A 16,998-nucleotide genomic window follows, 5' to 3' on the forward strand; every position below is an offset into this window, starting at 1 on the left:
AACCTTAGGGTTCCTTCCAGCTCAAAAATTTAATATTTGTGTCTTTTTTTATTCAGCTTAAATATATTTAATTCCCCAACTGTTTTATCATTGTAATACATAATACACTATTTGTCAATTCCAGATTACCCTTTTTTGGAAGCTCTAGTCAGTAATATCAACCAGACTGAACAGGAATATTCTAGGAATGTTCTGATCAATACTTCCTTTAATCTGACAAACTGGCTAACATCATAATAGTTTCTTATTAAATACTTGTGTCATAAGTATGACTTTTACTGAAATAAGACTTAACTAAAACTTCAGGTTTTTGCTTGTCTATTTTTTTTAATATGAATTGTTGTCAAATCTATCCTACATTTATATAACTGATTCTTTTTTTTTTTTTTTCTTGAAGCAATCGGGGTTAAGTGACTTGCCCAGGGTCACACAGCTAGAAAGTGTTAAATGTCTGAGGTCAAATTTGAACTTAGGTCCTCCTGACTTCAGGGCTGATGTGCTATCCACTGCGCCACCTAGCTGCCCCTTTATAACTGATTCTTAAAAATCTAAATGTAGGATTTTACATTTTCCCATACTAAATTCTCTTTGGTTAGAGCCATAAGTTCTGCTTATCCTAGTTTTTCTAAATCCAGATTTTGTCATCAAGCAATATTAACTCCTCTTCCTAGCTTTGTGATTTGTCTTGCTATCTTTATCTTTCTTCCTGACCCTCTTTCTCTTTTGGTGTTTCTGACTCTTAATCCCATTTCTTTTGTCTCATATTTCTCTATCATCATGCCAGGACAATAGCCGGCGTGTAGACAATGTTTTGAAACTATGGATCATAGAAGCCCGGGAACTGCCCCCCAAGAAGCGTTATTATTGTGAACTGTGCCTGGATGATATGCTGTATGCTCGAACCACCTCCAAGCCTCGGGCAGCTGCTGGTGATACAGTCTTCTGGGGTGAACACTTTGAGTTCAACAACCTGCCAGCTGTGCGCTCACTTCGACTGCACCTCTATCGTGACTCAGACAAAAAACGCAAGAAAGACAAAGCAGGCTATGTGGGCCTGGTGTCCGTGCCTGTGGCCAGCTTGGCTGGCCGACATTTCACTGAGCAGTGGTTTCCTGTTAGCCAGCCAGCAGGCAGTGGTGGCTCTGGAGGGGCTGGAGGTGGTTCTGGTGGGGGAGGAGGTTCAGGAGGTGGCTCAGGGGGCAAAGGCAAAGGAGGCTGCCCTGCTGTTCGACTGAAAGCACGTTATCAGACAATGAGCATCCTACCCATGGAGCTGTATAAAGAATTTGCTGAGTATGTCACTAATCACTATCGAATGCTGTGTGCTGTACTAGAGCCTGCATTGGGTGTTAAGGGCAAAGAAGAGGTGGCCTGTGCCCTGGTGCACATTCTGCAGAGTACAGGCAAGGCTAAGGTAAGGATTGGGCCAAAATGGAAAGGGGAAGTGAGAAATTCTTAGGACATCTGGGAATAAAGAGAGTAGAAAAGGAGAGGCTGGTATTAAGGGAAAGGAGGCTTTTGCCTTCACAAATGTCATTTTGCAGAGCTAGATTGAGGGATCAGAGATTGTATCATTTTTTCAGACTGACTTTTTATTTCTTTGGTACTCAGGATTTCCTTTCTGACATGGCCATGACAGAGGTGGACAGGTTCTTGGAACGAGAGCACCTCATATTCCGAGAGAACACACTTGCTACTAAAGCCATAGAAGAGTATCTGAGACTGATTGGACAGAAATACCTCAAGGATGCCATTGGTATGGTGTTTAGCTCCAAAACCCAGCCCATGACATATTTACTTAATTCCAGATCCTAAACCTTCTCTTTCACAGTCCTAATCTCCCAACTATAATCATTATAAGCTTTTGCTAGCTCAGATCCTCCAGGACCCCAGCCTCTAACCCATTTGACTTTTTGACCTATTTAGCCTTGATACTTTGCTCTATTCTCATCTTGGATATTGTGATCTTTCCTACATGGTGTGTCTCATAGGAGAGTTCATCCGAGCTCTGTATGAGTCTGAGGAGAACTGTGAGGTCGACCCCATTAAATGCACGGCATCTAGTCTGGCTGAGCATCAGGCCAACCTTCGTATGTGCTGTGAGTTGGCCCTCTGCAAGGTGGTCAACTCCCACTGGTGAGAGTTGGGGTACTGGTATGGGTGGGGAAGGGAGAAAATTTCATTTGGCACATATTGAGCAAATGAAGGAAACAAAGTTATATGAGAAATGATACCTGCCCCCCAAGAATTTTAAGGAAAATCCAAGTTCAGAAAATTTTATAAAACAAAGCAACAACAGTGTTTATGTGTATGGCACAAAGAAAATACTCTAGGAGTTCAGAGCCCACTTCTTGGATAGAGTGATAAGGAAAAGTTTCATGAAGGAAGTAGAATTTAACCTGGGTTTTGAAGAATGGTAATTTCCATAGATGGAGGTTGGGAAAGGCAAAGAGGTCTGCCTGGGGAGCAATAAGTAAACTTGTTGGGCTGGAGTATTAGAGAACACATCTGGAAGATAGCTGGAGCAGTGTGGAATGCCTTGACTTCCTGGAGAGAAGTTTGAACCTCACTCAGTAGGTAAAGTGGAGATATATTAATGAATTTTGAGCAGGCTAAGGACATGACCAAAGCACTGCATTATTAGCAAGATTAATCTGTCTTTGGTGCATAGATTCAGGTGGAATGGGGAGACATGAGGTAGTAAGAGCCAACTAAGAGACTATTGTAAAATTCACAAGACAATAAGGGTTTGAATTAAAGAGTATCATTGTGAATGGAAAAGAAGGAACAGATGTGAGATAGGTTATGAAGGAACTGAGATTTGGTGGCTGCTTATAGGAAATAGGTGGGAATCAAAGATTTATGGGTCTAAAACTTGAATGATTGGGAGAATGATTGTGCCATTAACAGAAATTGGGATATCAAGAAAAGAAGCTGCTGATTTGAATTTTTTTTTTAAGATGATTAATCTGGCTTTAGAAATGTTGATTTTGAAGTGTTCATGGAATGGGACAGGGTGGAGGAAAGAAAAAGCCTTGGTTTGTTTCAGAGCTTCGTAGATTAAACTTTGAGACTACTTATTCTTATTTCCTTGTAATCCAAAAGAGTTGGCTATCTAAGCACTTTGTATTTTATTAAGTGACTCCCCCTCTCTATTTCATTCTTGTCTCCATCTTGTGTTGTGTTTCTGTCCTCCCCATTTTCTCCCTTTGCTTTATCTCACATACTTTTCTGTCTCTCTTTTTCCTACTCACCTCTCTATACCTATCTCTTTTTCTCACTTCCATTTTTCCTCTTTCTTCTTTGTCCCACCCTATCTCTTTTTCTTCTGCACCCTATGCTTCTTTCTCCTTTCCCTCTCTGTCTTTCCCTCCTGTCTTTCCCCTTATTTGTCTCCCCCCCCTCAGCATGTTCCTTGGGACCTGAGGGGTCTCTGGGACTCAGTCCCGGTCTCTCTCTCTCTTTCTCTCTGTCTCCTCTCCCCTTCCCCAGTGTGTTCCCGAGGGAACTGAAAGAAGTCTTTGCATCATGGCGACTTCGATGTGCGGAGCGGGGCCGAGAAGATATTGCTGACAGGCTGATCAGTGCTTCACTTTTTCTACGCTTCTTGTGCCCAGCTGTCATGTCCCCCAGCCTCTTTGGCCTTATGCAGGAGTATCCTGACGAGCAGACGTCACGTACCCTTACCCTCATCGCCAAGGTCATACAAAACCTGGCTAACTTTACCAAGTGAGAGACATTTCACAAGGGAGGGAAAAGAAACCATGACCCATCAGGGAACCATTGGGGAAACCCAGATTCTGACAGATTCTGTACCTACAAAATCCCTGAGACAGATTATAGATTATAGGAGTGTGTGAGTATGTGTGTATAAATCCCCAACTCTTGACTTTTTGGCCAGGTTTGGCTCAAAGGAGGAGTATCTGGCATTTATGAATGAATTCCTGGAGCTAGAATGGGGATCCATGCAACAGTTCCTATATGAGATTTCCAATCTGGATACACTCACCAATAGCAGCAGCTTTGAAGGATACATTGACCTGGGTCGTGAGCTTTCCACATTGCATGCCTTGCTCTGGGAAGTGTTGCCGCAGCTGAGTAAGGTAAGAGACTTTCACCTCAAGGTTCCTTCCAGATATATTTGCTATCTCTAATACACCTTTAACTCCAGAGACTACCTAATCCTTAGGCACAGATTTTTTCTAAATCTCACTCCTATCCCCCATCCTCAATACCTATGTCTTGAGTCTTTTAAATATAAGCCAAAAAATAAGCCAAAGCTTATATGGTTATAGATGCTCCTTCCCAATCTAGGAGATACTCTTAAAACATGTTAACTTCTTCCCATTATCCTTTTAGGAGGCACTCCTGAAGTTGGGCCCCCTGCCACGCCTTTTGAATGATATAAGCTTAGCACTGAGGAATCCTCATATCCAAAGGCAGCCCAGTCGTCAAGGGGAGCGACTACAGGCTAAGCCTATGGTACTTCGTGGACCATCCGCTGAGCTACAGGGCTACATGATGAGGGACCTCAATAGGTGAGAAACTTAATCCTCTGTTGTTCATCTTCTACCTTCTAGGGATCCCTCCATCAAAGTCCTTTCTGGAGTACTGACTAAATGTACAACTAGGAAAGAGGGAAAACCCCTTCCTTCCCTGTATCCCAGATTCCTGTGCTTGATAGAGCTACTTTGTGTTAGAGAAAAAGATAAAGACTGATATACTCATTGATACAAAGAGCTTTCAGTGGTAGGAATCCTAAGTGATAAAGACTTAGAATGTGAGACTACCAAATTCTGGGGCATGGGTGGGAATCAACCCTAACTGGAGGGAGGAGTAAGCAGTCTATTTCTGATTTATCTCTCCCTCTGTCCATCCATACTTGTCCTTCTACCCATCACTTTCCTTCTGTCCATACATGCCCATCCCTTCATCCCTTCTCCCACTATGCATCTGTGCTCATTCCTCTCTCCCTCTCTCCATCTATGTCTTCCTCTATCCATCTCTCTCCAGCTCCATCGACCTTCAGTCCTTCATGGTTCGAGGCCTCAACAGGTGAGGGGCTCTCTCCTCCCTCCCCCTGTCCCTGTTCTCCTTTCCTCTTTCCTTCCTTCTGAAACCCCCTCATCTCCTCCATATCTACCCTTTGGTTCCTTTTCCTTTCCCTCAGATCTGCCCTTTTCTTCTTTTTTTCCCACTGTCCCCTCTCCCAGGTTCTATTTTCCCTATTCTCTCCCCATTTCTCTCCTTCTAGTGTCTTTTCCTTTAGTTCCTCATCCCCCTCTTCCCCATGTCCCTTTCCCTAACTCTACTTCTTTTCCCTAGATTTTCCCTTTTCTCCCCATGAGTATCCTTGCTTGGGTCATTTTGGGATGTCTCCTTCTGGTACCCTGGACTCACTATCTGTCTTGATCTTTCCCCGTCCCTTTCCCTATCTTTTTACAGCTCCATGGACATGGCCCGTCTCCCCTCCCCAACCAAGGAGAAACCCCCTCCACCAGCCCCTGGAGGGGGGAAGGACCTATTTTTTGTGAGCCGTCCACCTTTGGCTCGATCATCCCCAGCCTACTGCACAAGTAGCTCAGACATCACTGAGCCAGAACAGAAGATGCTAAGTGTCAACAAAAGTGTATCAATGCTGGATCTACAGGGTGATGGACCAGGTGGTCGCCTCAATAGCAGCAGTGTTTCCAACTTGGCTGCTGTTGGAGACCTTCTGCATTCTAGTCAGGCTTCCCTCACTGCTGCCCTTGGGCTTCGGCCTGCACCTGCTGGGCGCCTTTCCCAAGGCAGTGGCTCCTCTATTACAGCTGCTGGCCTTCGACTGAGCCAGATGGGTGTCACCACTGATGGTGTCCCTGCTCAGCAGTTGCGCATCCCACTGTCCTTCCAGAACCCACTCTTCCACATGGCAGCTGATGGTCCTGGCCCTCCAGGGGGCCATGGAGGAGGGAGTGGCCATGGTCCAGCCTCTTCTCATCACCACCACCATCATCATCACCAGCACCACCACCGAGGTGGGGAGCCCCCTGGGGACACCTTTGCTCCTTTCCATGGCTACAGCAAGAGTGAGGATCTCTCTTCTGGGGCTCCCAAGCCACCTGCTGCCTCTATCCTGCATAGCCACAGCTACAGTGATGAGTTTGGTCCTTCAGGCACTGATTTCACTCGACGGCAGCTCTCGCTCCAGGACAACCTCCAGCACATGTTGTCCCCACCCCAGATCACCATAGGTCCTCAGAGGCCAGCCCCTCCAGGTCCCGGAGGAGGGGGCTCTGGAGGAGGAGGAGGAGGAGGGGGACAGCAACCCCCACTGCAGAGGGGCAAATCCCAGCAGTTGACAGTCAGCGCTGCCCAGAAGCCCCGACCATCTAGTGGAAATTTATTGCAGTCACCAGAACCCAGTTATGGTCCTGCCCGTTCCCGACAACAGAGCCTCAGCAAGGAGGGAGGAGGAGGAGGGGGCAGTGGGGGCAGCAGCGGAGGGGGAGGGGGGCTTAAGCCCTCCATCACTAAACAGGTGAGGGCACAAAAGGGTAATTGGGTGAGTCAAATGTATGGGGCAAGGAGAAAGAGGGAAGGAAACAACTAAGACCAGGAAGTTAGAGCTGAGAGTATAGGTTTGAAAAAGGGTAGATTATTTGGAGAGTCTGGGGTTGTATTTGAAATCACATATTTATCTCATCTCTAATTAGCTGTGCTTCTTTTGCTATGTATTCTTGTTTTTTACTCATTTTTTGTTTCTTCCATATTTTCCCCTTGTGTTGTTCTCATTACACTCCAGCATTCTCAGACACCATCCACACTGAACCCCACGATGCCAGCCTCAGAACGGACAGTTGCTTGGGTCTCCAACATGCCTCACCTGTCAGCTGATATTGAGAGTGCACACATTGAACGAGAAGAGTACAAGCTGAAGGAATACTCCAAGTCTATGGATGAAAGCCGACTGGATAGGGTACGCCTCCTCCCCCATCTCAGATCTCTCTATTTTTGTGGACCTTTCTTTGAGCTTCCCACTAGCATTTCTTGTTATCTACTCTCTTAGCTGCTGCTGTCTTCCTGAACCAACACCATTATACACATCAGAAACTTATCATTTTTAGGCAGGACAAGGTTATATGTAACCTAAGGAGAGCTTTGGACTGAGTGTTTTAGGAGTTAAGTAAAGAAAAAAATAAAATCTTTTGCTTTCAGGACATTCCCAGCTTAAAGAGACACAGTTCTAATACTTGGGAAGTTTCTTGTTTGATGATAAAACATGATCCTTACATATAGGAAGTTCCCAATTTAGTAAGGGACCTATCTCCTACCTTTGAAGAGTGCCAAAGAAAGGAAGGAGGTGATAGGTGGAAGGACATGTAGGTAGAATAATATGGTAGCGGAAGCATTGAACTCAGGTAGACCTGGGTTCATTCAGATCCTACTTCTGACATTTATTATCTGTGTAACAGCAGACATATTATTTTATTCAGCCTCAAGTTTCTTCATCTGTAAAATTAGAAAGTCAGACTCCTTATCTTTTGGAGTCTCCACTTTAAACTGGTAATCTGTGTAAACAATTGAAAATATACAATCAAGTCTTGAGTTTTTTTATCTTGAAAATTATTAATTTTGTGGATTATCTTAGGTTTAATTTACAATTTAAAATCCTAGGTTTAAAATTTAAGTAAATTTGTGCTCAGGGAAGGAAATTTCTCCCACCTCTTAATATTTTTTAAGCATTCAAAATATACAATATATTTGAATTACCTTGTTCTATATTGTTACTGCTTCATATGGACAATGGAATTGATGTACGATAAATGACAGATATGTTTTTCATTTTAAAGGGCTGATGGGGTGTTGTCAAGGATTATGTTGAAAATTAGATAGCACTAATCAGGGAGGCTTCTGTAGGAAAAAGGCCCAGGAGAGTGAGGCTTGGGAGGTTGGGAAGGTGAGGGCTGGGAGAACTTCATAATAAAGAAGATTAACGAGAAGGAAGATTGTGGACTGAAGCAGAATGGAGAACAAGAGCAGAACAACAAGAATTAATCAGGAAGGTTTCCCTGAAACAATCTTGGCAGTCTCCAAGGGGGCAATTTGCAATTCTAACTCCTTCCAGTAAAGACAGGTCAAATGGTAGAAGTGTAACCCAAAATATTTTTTACATGTTAGAGAGAACTGAGATGAGGGGCAGTGAAGAAGGTCCTTCTTTGAGAAACAATATTTAGGGAACATTTTCAATATTGAGAAAAATTGAGCTATGTGAAAGCTTCATTTCCTAGCCTCAGACCTGATTTGAATGGAGGAATAATGGACTCCTAATTCCTGATATCTCTGGGGAAGGAGACAGCCCAGATAAGAGAGTCTATGTTTGACTTTTATCTTTTCCTATCTTCCAAGTATTCTGGGCCTAGGGCAATGAGGCAAGTTAGGAAAAATTGGGAATAGTCTTTGACTTCCTGGAAAAGGAGTTTAGATTAGATTGAAAGATTCTAAAATTCCAAATAAATCTAAAGGTACATTTCTGTTTCTCTAAGTATGTATACATATGTGTCTGAATGTATACATGTTTATGTTCCTTTATGTACATCTATGAGATCATTGCTGGGTATCTGTTTTCATTTACTAGATGTGTGACATCAGGGTGGTCAGGATCTTTCCCTAATAGGAGAAACAAGGGTATATGTGTATTTAGCAGATTAAGAAATGAGATCCTTGTTTCTGGATAATCAGTTTCTGGACTGAAAACAGTGGGTGTGGACTTTTTTCTAACTGTAGTGTAGCAGTGTTTAAATGATTTAGTGGGAGGGAAAAGGAATCCATGGTTGGGTCAGGGTCAGAGCTGTCCCTCACAGTGCGGGGTGGTGTGCCCGGCGGGCAGGTGAAGGAGTACGAGGAGGAGATCCATTCACTGAAGGAGCGACTGCACATGTCCAACCGAAAGCTGGAAGAGTATGAACGGAGGTTGCTGTCCCAGGAGGAACAGACTAGCAAGATTCTGCTGCAGTATCAGGCAAGGCTGGAGCAAAGTGAGAAGAGGTTGAGGCAGCAGCAAGTGGAGAAAGACTCACAGATTAAGAGCATCATTGGCAGGTGAGGGGCGGCCTGGGAAGGGAAGGGTCACAGGGAGTGTGATTGAAGAAAGGAATTAAATTTAGCCCTTTGAGAGGACAAAAAGTCATGTTCACACCAGAGGACAGAGATGTCCCAAACACAATTATCTCTCACACTTGGAAAAGAGTTACCTCTCTTTTCTAAAGGAAAACTACCGAACGTAAATGAAGAATTCTTCCTAGGGATGATCGTTCTTCCAGGAGAAAGATGTTTCCTAACTTCTCACCCCTATAGTATTATGGAATTTATTTTTGTACCTTTAGACAGTTTCCTAGTGTTGCCTAATCAAAACCTGTTCATTAATGTCTTCTCCCAGCCTTAGCAAGAATTCTCAAACCTCAGAAATCCCACCTTTCCCCGTTTCTGGGGAGTAAGACAATCCACTCTCAGAAAGGTTCTCCCAACCTCAAACAATGATTTCTTATCCTTAACAAGTATTTTCAGGCCAGAGGCACTGAACCTTGCTGTAGTAGATGCTCTCAGTAAAGAGAACCCTATGAACCTCAGATTATCTTTGGGAACCCTCGCCAGACTAGAAGAGTAGGAGTAGGAGCTGAGGTTTAAGAAATTAGAGAGGATATTCTTGGGGCAAGGTATTTTGATAATGGAGATGTGGGGAAAAAAATGCTTCTGGACAGGGGGTAGCGAAGCTGGCTTCAGTATAAGGGGTCTTTGAGAGGAGAGTAGTAGTTCCATTCAGAGGAAATCCTAGGTGAGTATAGTTATCTAAAGCTAGAGGAAAGATAATGGAGTGAATTGTAGTGAGTCAATAGTATAAAGTGATTACCAGAAGGGACATGCAAGGGATTATAGTTTCATAGCATATCAAGAGTTACAAAGGACCTAAGAAGTCATTTTCTCTGCCTGATATGAGTATTATGACATCCCAGATGAATAGTTATCTAGTCTTTGATTGTTTATAGTTAACAGGGAACTACTAGGAGATGGTTGTGAAATGTTTACAAATAATTATAGTTCTTGGGGAGGAATAATAAAGGTTGCATAAATGGTTTCTGAATGTTATTGAGGGCAATAGATATTTCTAAGGGAGTGGGAGGAAGTAAATATTTCTGAGGGAGGGATTTAGGTGGGATATGAGCACCCTGCCCCCCATTAACCCCACTGAAGCCCGTCCCTTCAGGCTGATGCTGGTGGAGGAGGAGCTGCGCCGGGACCACCCCGCCATGGTTGAACCACTGCCTGAGCCCAAGAAGAGGCTGCTCGACGCTCAGGTGGAAATTACAATGTCATTTATCTTCTCCGTGTCCCATCCCCATCCATCCCACTGTCCTCTGTGCTCCCAGTGCCACCTGTGAACTCATCCTAGTCATCCCACTTTCATCTGTGCCCAGTGCTCTTAATGAATTCTCCAGTTGACCCCATTCTCATTCCATTGTCTGTGCCCTAGTCACTTCCAGTAACATCTATCCACTATCAGTACTCTGACCCTTCCTGTCTTTCCTCTCCTTTTTTATATCCCAGACCCCTCTTTCATGTCCCTAATATTACTGTCCCCACCAGAGATGGAAAATTCTGCCTTCTTGGAGCTATTCTATGAAAAAGGGTTATAGAAATTATAATTCCCTGTAATAGGAGAGAATGTAGCAAATGATGCTTTGGAGTTAGAAGTTCTCTGTGGGATTAATAATCCCTCTCATAATTTGTTTGCCCTGGCTACCTGATGTCTCCCAATGTCTACATTCTCTTTCAGCTGCTCTGAAAGTAGCATTTAAATATAATCATACTCCTTTCCCAGAGTCTCTGAGAGTATAATGATGCCCTGGGATCATTCATCCCTTTGGCCCTAATTTATTACTGGCGGACTTTGCTATCTTTGCATTTGCTATCTTAGCTATTTGCTACTCATTGATCTCTCCAGCCTCTCCCCAGGCCTATTCAGGTTTTTCCCATTTACCCTCTAATCTTTCTTTCATCTTGACATTTTTACCTCCTCCCATCTCTACCTTATTCTCCCTGACTTTCCATCTTTCTACCCACTTGACTTCTGTCTGATTCCTGATACCTCTGCCCCCCAGGCCCAGCAGTTCAGGTTCCTAATCCCTGACCCCATGACCCCACTCTCTCCCCCTGCAGCTCCTCATCAGGTAATTCTCCTGGTTCCCCTTTGGCTACTGGCGGAGGACACAGGGGGAGGTGACTCCGGACCACAGCAGGTTGGTCATGAAGCCCACTTCTTTCCACTCCCACAGAGACCCTTCTCACTCACATAGCATACCTGCCCTCCACATAGAGGGCCTTCTCTCTAGATTTGTTCACATCCACAGAAATTTTTCCTCATGATATTTAACCCTCCTGAGATACTAAAAAGAATGCCCTTCACATTCCTCATTGATAAATCCAGATATCCAATCAAAAAAAATTCCAAAATGCTTTCCCAGAGATAATTCTCTAGTAGCATTCACAGAAATAAAACATCCATAAATACTTGCTTGACATATTCAGTAATCTTCCCCCTTTTCCCCCTACACAACCCTAGAGAGAATCCCCTTTCCCCACACAAAAGGTAGCCCTTCCCTTGCCACCTCATTTCTGAACCTAATTCCCTTTCCTTGCCTACCTCCCCCATTGACATCTGTCACCCCCCATTTCACCAGTGCAGATACTGAGGGGAGAATGTTATAGGGACTAGTACTGGAGGGGTAGAAGGTTCTTCATCATAGGGACCATGTCAATTGCAGCAGGTAGGTGAAGGGGGGGGGGGTGGCGTATATTTTCTCTCTTTACCTTTTCTATATGTGTCTTCCCAAACTCTTCTCTCTCTCTCTCTCACTTCTTCCTTCCCTCTCCTTCTTCTGTGTTCTTCCTTCCTTCCTTAAATGTGAGGGGTGGAAAGCATCTGAGATTTACAACTCAATTTCTCAGTGTAAGTGGAGTGTTAGAAGTTAAGAGTTAAATCAGGGAGCGTTCAAGCAATACAAGAGCAAAATAAAGTGTTGCTAGAAGTTATTTTGAAAGGGTGGTATAAGACAAATGTCTAGATAGGAAATTATTCACAGATACTAGAATGCTGAGATAGGCTTTGTAGGTATTTGTAGACATGAAGAAGGTCCCCTATGAGATCTTATTTATTCCTTGGTAGAAATACCTGGTAGAGAAAACTTTCTAAAAACCCAACCTCCCTTTTGCCTAGTGCATCCTGCCTTTAATGGTTGGTAGCCCTATTACTATTCTCTATATTTTGTATAAGAGACAAATAAATAGGTTTTGCACCTGAAAAGCCAGTGAAAAGAGTGATAGATCTGGTGTCAGAGGACCTGGGTTCAAATCCCAGCTCTGCTGCTTAATTTTTTGTGTGATAGCAATAGTCACTTCTCTCTGAGTTCAGGTTCCTCACCTATAAAATGGAGTTGAGCTAAATGGAACTTCTAAGTTCTCTTCTGAGATCTCTTTCCAACTTTAAAACAATGATTCTATGAAAACAAATGGGAACTTGTTCTGTTAACTTTTGGCCTTATGATAATTAAAATATTTTAATTTTTTATTTATCTACAGTAGATAGTGAGATTCTTATATTATTTTAACTTTTATCTGCCAGGTCCCCTTTTCTCTCAGGTAGTTACTAAATGATACATACATTCAACAGTGTGAAATAGGACCTCACTACTTAAAGAAAACTTGTGGTGATTTATCAAGTCAATAATCAGATCACTACCTCATTTATCTACTTTCCAAATTTGTGTGTATGGAAGTTTAGAGGGGGCATGCCTCTAGGATATTTCCTGCTGAATCTCCAGAGGAAAGATAGGGAAATTCTGATTCCTCCCTGCCCCATTCCCCAAACACCCAGAATTCCCTAAAATACTTTATTCTTTTCTTTTGACAACTCCTTCAAGAAAATGCATGCTAGACACAGAGCAAATTGAAGAGAGGACAACTCAGTTTAGAATGAAAGATTGGTGCCTTGTAAGAGATGGGCTATTTGTTCCTAGGGTACAAAAAGGAAAATTGATCTCCAGGTAGAAGGAGTAGTTAAATATATATCTTCACTTCAATTTTACGATTCCTCAGGAAATAGATAAGCTTCACATTCCAAATCTTACTCACCAAAGACAATCAGAAATAATTTTAGATTTAACTTGGACCACAGGGTTTGGATTATCTGTGATGGTTTTCCCTGTCATTAATGTGAGTCATTTTGTACTTCAGTTACGAAAAAAAAGGGAAGAATCAGAGAGGAAAATTTTGAGACAGCTCTTTCATTCTTTCAAAACAAAAAGAAATAGGAGCAGGAGGATAAAAGCAAGATTGGGAATTAGATGCCCCTCTTTGACTGAGAGTGTAGGCATTGAAGCCAGAAAGGCCTAGTGTTCAAATCCTACCTGACATCCAACTGAGTGTCTGACCCTGGGCAAGTCACTTGATGCCTTAGTGAGATAAGGATAGGCTCTTCATTCAGAACCTCCCTATATTAGTGAAATCACCTATCTAGTGTCTATTTCTTTTTAATTTTAAGACTAAGCAGAGTAACTGAAGGAAAGATGGACTTGAAAAGTATAAGTTCTATTCAGGTTCTGAAACTAGAGAGATTGTAGGGGAAGAAGTTACTGCCCAGGGCCCAAGTCATTTTGATGTAAGGATGAGGAGGAAACAGCTCCTCTTTCTTGTTATTTTAATATCATTTCTTTCAGATAGAACTGTACTCCTCAAATCCTTTTCACATAGTCTACCCTCCCTATTTTGGAATAAATGAGTGATAAATATTTAAAAGAAATGGAGTTATTTAAAACTAAAGCAACTAATTAAGGCTCTTAGGAAACCTGATTTAATGAATACACAGGAAAGAAAAGTTTGTTCTTCTTTATAGGTTAAATATCTCTCCTCTAGTCACATTTCTACCATTAATTTGCTCAGCACACCCTTTCTTCATGAAAAAAAAGTAAACTTCAGGATTTCTTCATATCACAAATCCCAGATCAGTGGGAATTCAAATTAATGAAATTTTTTTGGTATAACCTCCTCTATAACCTCTTCTCCCCCAATACTTCCCTTTTTCCCTAGTCACAAAATTCCTATCATAATTCAGGATGTCATCAGGCAAAGATAAGAGAAATAGGTGAGGATGGGGAGGTTAGGTTAGTTATTAAGGAGGTAGGATTAAAAAATAGCTTTATATAGTACTTTAAGGCTTTACAAATATTTAATCCTCACAACTATCTTGGGAGGTAGGTGCTATTATCATTGTTATTTTACAAATGAGGAAACTGAGGTAAGCCTGGAGAATAAATGACTTGCCCGGGGTCACACAGCTAGTATCTGAGGTGGTATTTAAATTCAGTTTTGTCTGGTCTCTAGATCTAGTATTCTATAAGCTACTTGGTGATTCCTAACTCTCTACATTAGATGGGAGTCCTTGATTAGTCCTTTATTCCTCTGAGCTAGTTTCTTTGCTTGACTCCTTGGTTTAAGTGCCCTCAACTTGCACAGGGGAATGTGGGTCTGAAGGAAAGGGAAAGGAAACCTTCCTATCCCCTCTCTACCCCCCAGAGGATGCAGCTTCTTTGATGAAGGTGAGAAATGAGATACATGGGGAGGGCTGAGGGAGGAACAGAGGGTGAGTACTGGGGTTGGGATGGAAGCCATAGTTGTTGGGGAAGGTTGGTTGGTGGGACAGAAATGAGAACCCCTTGAAGCGTCTCAATAAGTCCGCGCTCTCCCTCTTTGTTGTCTTGCAGGAGAGGCAGCTTCCCACCCTGGGTCCAGCAAACCCGCGTGTGACGCTGGCTCCCCCCTGGAATGGCCTGGCTCCCCCACCCCCACCACCCCCACCCCGGCTGCAGATCACAGAGAACGGCGAGTTCCGAAACACCACGGACCACTAGTCTACCCAGCCTCATTGACATCTCTCAACCCTACCGCTATCATCCTCAACCCTGGACCACAGAGACCAGATGTCGCTGAGGGACCAAGGGACTGACTTCTCTGTGGGAATGATTTCCACCCCTACCTATCATTCTTCTGGAGAGGGAGCTGGGGACCCTCAAACTCTTCTTCCCTTTCTGCTGGGGCAATGCCTCTTGTATGTCTCCCCAAGGCCCTCCTTTGAGGGCCCTCACCTCTCATTTCCCACTTTGGGGTGCTATCCCCATCTTCTGCCTCATTCCCATTCCCCTGAGCACTGGGGGACAGTTCCCACTCCCATCTTGGGGGATGTGACACCTCCAAACTCTCAACTTCAGGGTGATTTTTTAGCTGTACCAGAGCCGACAATCTAACTTCCCCCATCCCCCCATTTTGGCCTCCCCTGCCCCCCTTGTTTTGGGGAAAGGTCCCCAGATGGGGGTCCTACTCCCCTTTGATTTCTCAGGAGCGCCTGGGGGGGGCTCAGCACGCACAAACTCCCTTTCCTTCCACCACTCTTCTTAAACTTACTCCCTCTTGCCTTGACCCTAGATGGGGAGGAGGGGGCCTCTAGGGGCAGGGAAGGAGAGGTTGGGCAGGGGGGATGGGTGTCTCCTCCCCTTCCTCCTACACCTGATCTGCTCTTGGCTGGTCCCAGAGCGGGGTGAGGGGTCTTATGCCCCAGCCTCCCCTGGTGTGTGGGTGGGTGGGTGGGTGGGAGAATTGAGGCAACAGGGAGAATCTGGGGGTTCTGAGGGTGGTGTGTGTTTATGGGGACACCAATTTATCTGCCTCCCCTAAAATCTCTCCTCCTTCCTTCCTGCTCTGTCTCCCTCCCCTTGGTCTCTACTCTCAGGGGGAGGGGGGAAATTTAATCTAGGAAAAGCCATGTCTCTCTCCCCCAAGGGTAGGGTGGCATAGGGGGGCCCCTTCCAAGTCTCTGTCCCCTTGGGAGGTGGGACAGGGCTCGGCTTCCTTCTTCCCCTCCCCATTCCCCCTTCTCTTATCACTAGCTCCACAATTTTTCGGTGTTTCTCTCTGTACATATCTCTTTGGTGGGATGGGAAAGGTAGGATGGATGAGGTTTTGGGGGAGGTGGGCCATGGGGGAGGAGAGGAATCCCCTTTTTGGTATCCCTTTCCCCTGACTGCCATCCCCCCTCCCTGCCTTGCTCTTTTCTTCTTTTGTTTGGTATTGGGGCCCTTGCTCTACTGCCCTGCCCCATCTACCCATATTATTCTTTTGTATGGACAGTTCTCCCACAATTCCACTCTCCTCACATAACAAGCCGGGGCCGAATTTATAGTATATAGAAGTTGTAAATATGTGAAATTTTATCCCTGTGCCCTTATCTCCTTTGCTCTCCCTTACTTTAGGCCCCATTTCAGTGCCCCTTTTCCTGTCCCCTCTGGCTGTTGTAATTATCTAGGGTTTGTACTGTATATATCCAGGGTGTGTGTATGTATGTATGTGTGTGTGTGTGTATGTGCGCGCGCGCGTGTGCGCGCTTGTGTGTGTGCGCTTGTGTGTGTGTGTGTGCGTGCGCTGGGGGGGGGTGTGATTCCTCTGTACAAAATTTCCTGTGCTCCCCATTCACCCTTCTAAGGGTGGGAGACTTGCCCTACCTCCAGTTATTTTTTTTTCTCATTCTATGCCCCAAATCCATCCACAGCCATCTTACCACCTCCCCTCCACACACACCCCCACCCCCATCCCTGCCTTTAGCCTATTTTTTCCACTCCCAGCCCCATTTCCTTTTTTTCTGGAGTGTGTGGTGAAGCAGAAAATCATGTTTAATAAAAGGAGATTGTTCTTTTATTGCTGTGCTCCTGACTTTCTCCCTGCCCAACCCATGCAGGATCCCCATAGTAGTAGTGAGATCTCCTCAGTGAAAGCAAGACTGGGAGCCATTGGCTACATTATTTCACCTCTATAATGTCACAAGTTCTCTGACTTGACTACTCTTGATTAATTTTAATGTTATTAAGGGCTGGCATTCTGGGAGAAGGATCCTCCCTTTTCACCCAGAAGAGTCTC

At 44.2% G+C, this 16,998-nt stretch overlaps 1 protein-coding gene across 12 annotated transcripts in view; it reads left to right on the forward strand.

The window, feature by feature from the left end:
• The window catches only part of SYNGAP1 (synaptic Ras GTPase activating protein 1), a 33,461-nt gene extending 16,682 nt beyond the window's left edge, over nt 1-16,779 (forward strand). For 4 of the 12 annotated variants that reach the window (XM_051996390.1, XM_051996400.1, XM_051996399.1 and 1 more), the window contains 12 exons: nt 785-1,414; nt 1,612-1,756; nt 1,992-2,136; nt 3,493-3,729; nt 3,902-4,103; nt 4,360-4,538; nt 5,014-5,055; nt 5,446-6,520; nt 6,785-6,958; nt 8,870-9,081; nt 10,244-10,334; nt 14,796-16,779. In XM_051996390.1, the coding sequence (XP_051852350.1) occupies nt 785-1,414; nt 1,612-1,756; nt 1,992-2,136; nt 3,493-3,729; nt 3,902-4,103; nt 4,360-4,538; nt 5,014-5,055; nt 5,446-6,520; nt 6,785-6,958; nt 8,870-9,081; nt 10,244-10,334; nt 14,796-14,942 (3,279 nt within the window). In that variant the 3' untranslated portion in view covers nt 14,943-16,779. Of the gene's footprint in view, nt 1-784; nt 1,415-1,611; nt 1,757-1,991; nt 2,137-3,492; nt 3,730-3,901; nt 4,104-4,359; nt 4,539-5,013; nt 5,056-5,445; nt 6,521-6,784; nt 6,959-8,869; nt 9,082-10,230; nt 10,335-11,196; nt 11,277-14,795 lie in introns of those variants that run through there. The other 8 variants (XR_007953464.1, XM_051996396.1, XM_051996395.1 and 5 more) reach the window with 8 other exon arrangements.
• The last annotated feature ends 219 nt before the right edge of the window (nt 16,780-16,998 follow it).

Source organism: Antechinus flavipes, chromosome 4 (genome assembly GCF_016432865.1).
Source record: "Antechinus flavipes isolate AdamAnt ecotype Samford, QLD, Australia chromosome 4, AdamAnt_v2, whole genome shotgun sequence".
NCBI lineage: Eukaryota > Metazoa > Chordata > Mammalia > Dasyuromorphia > Dasyuridae > Antechinus > Antechinus flavipes.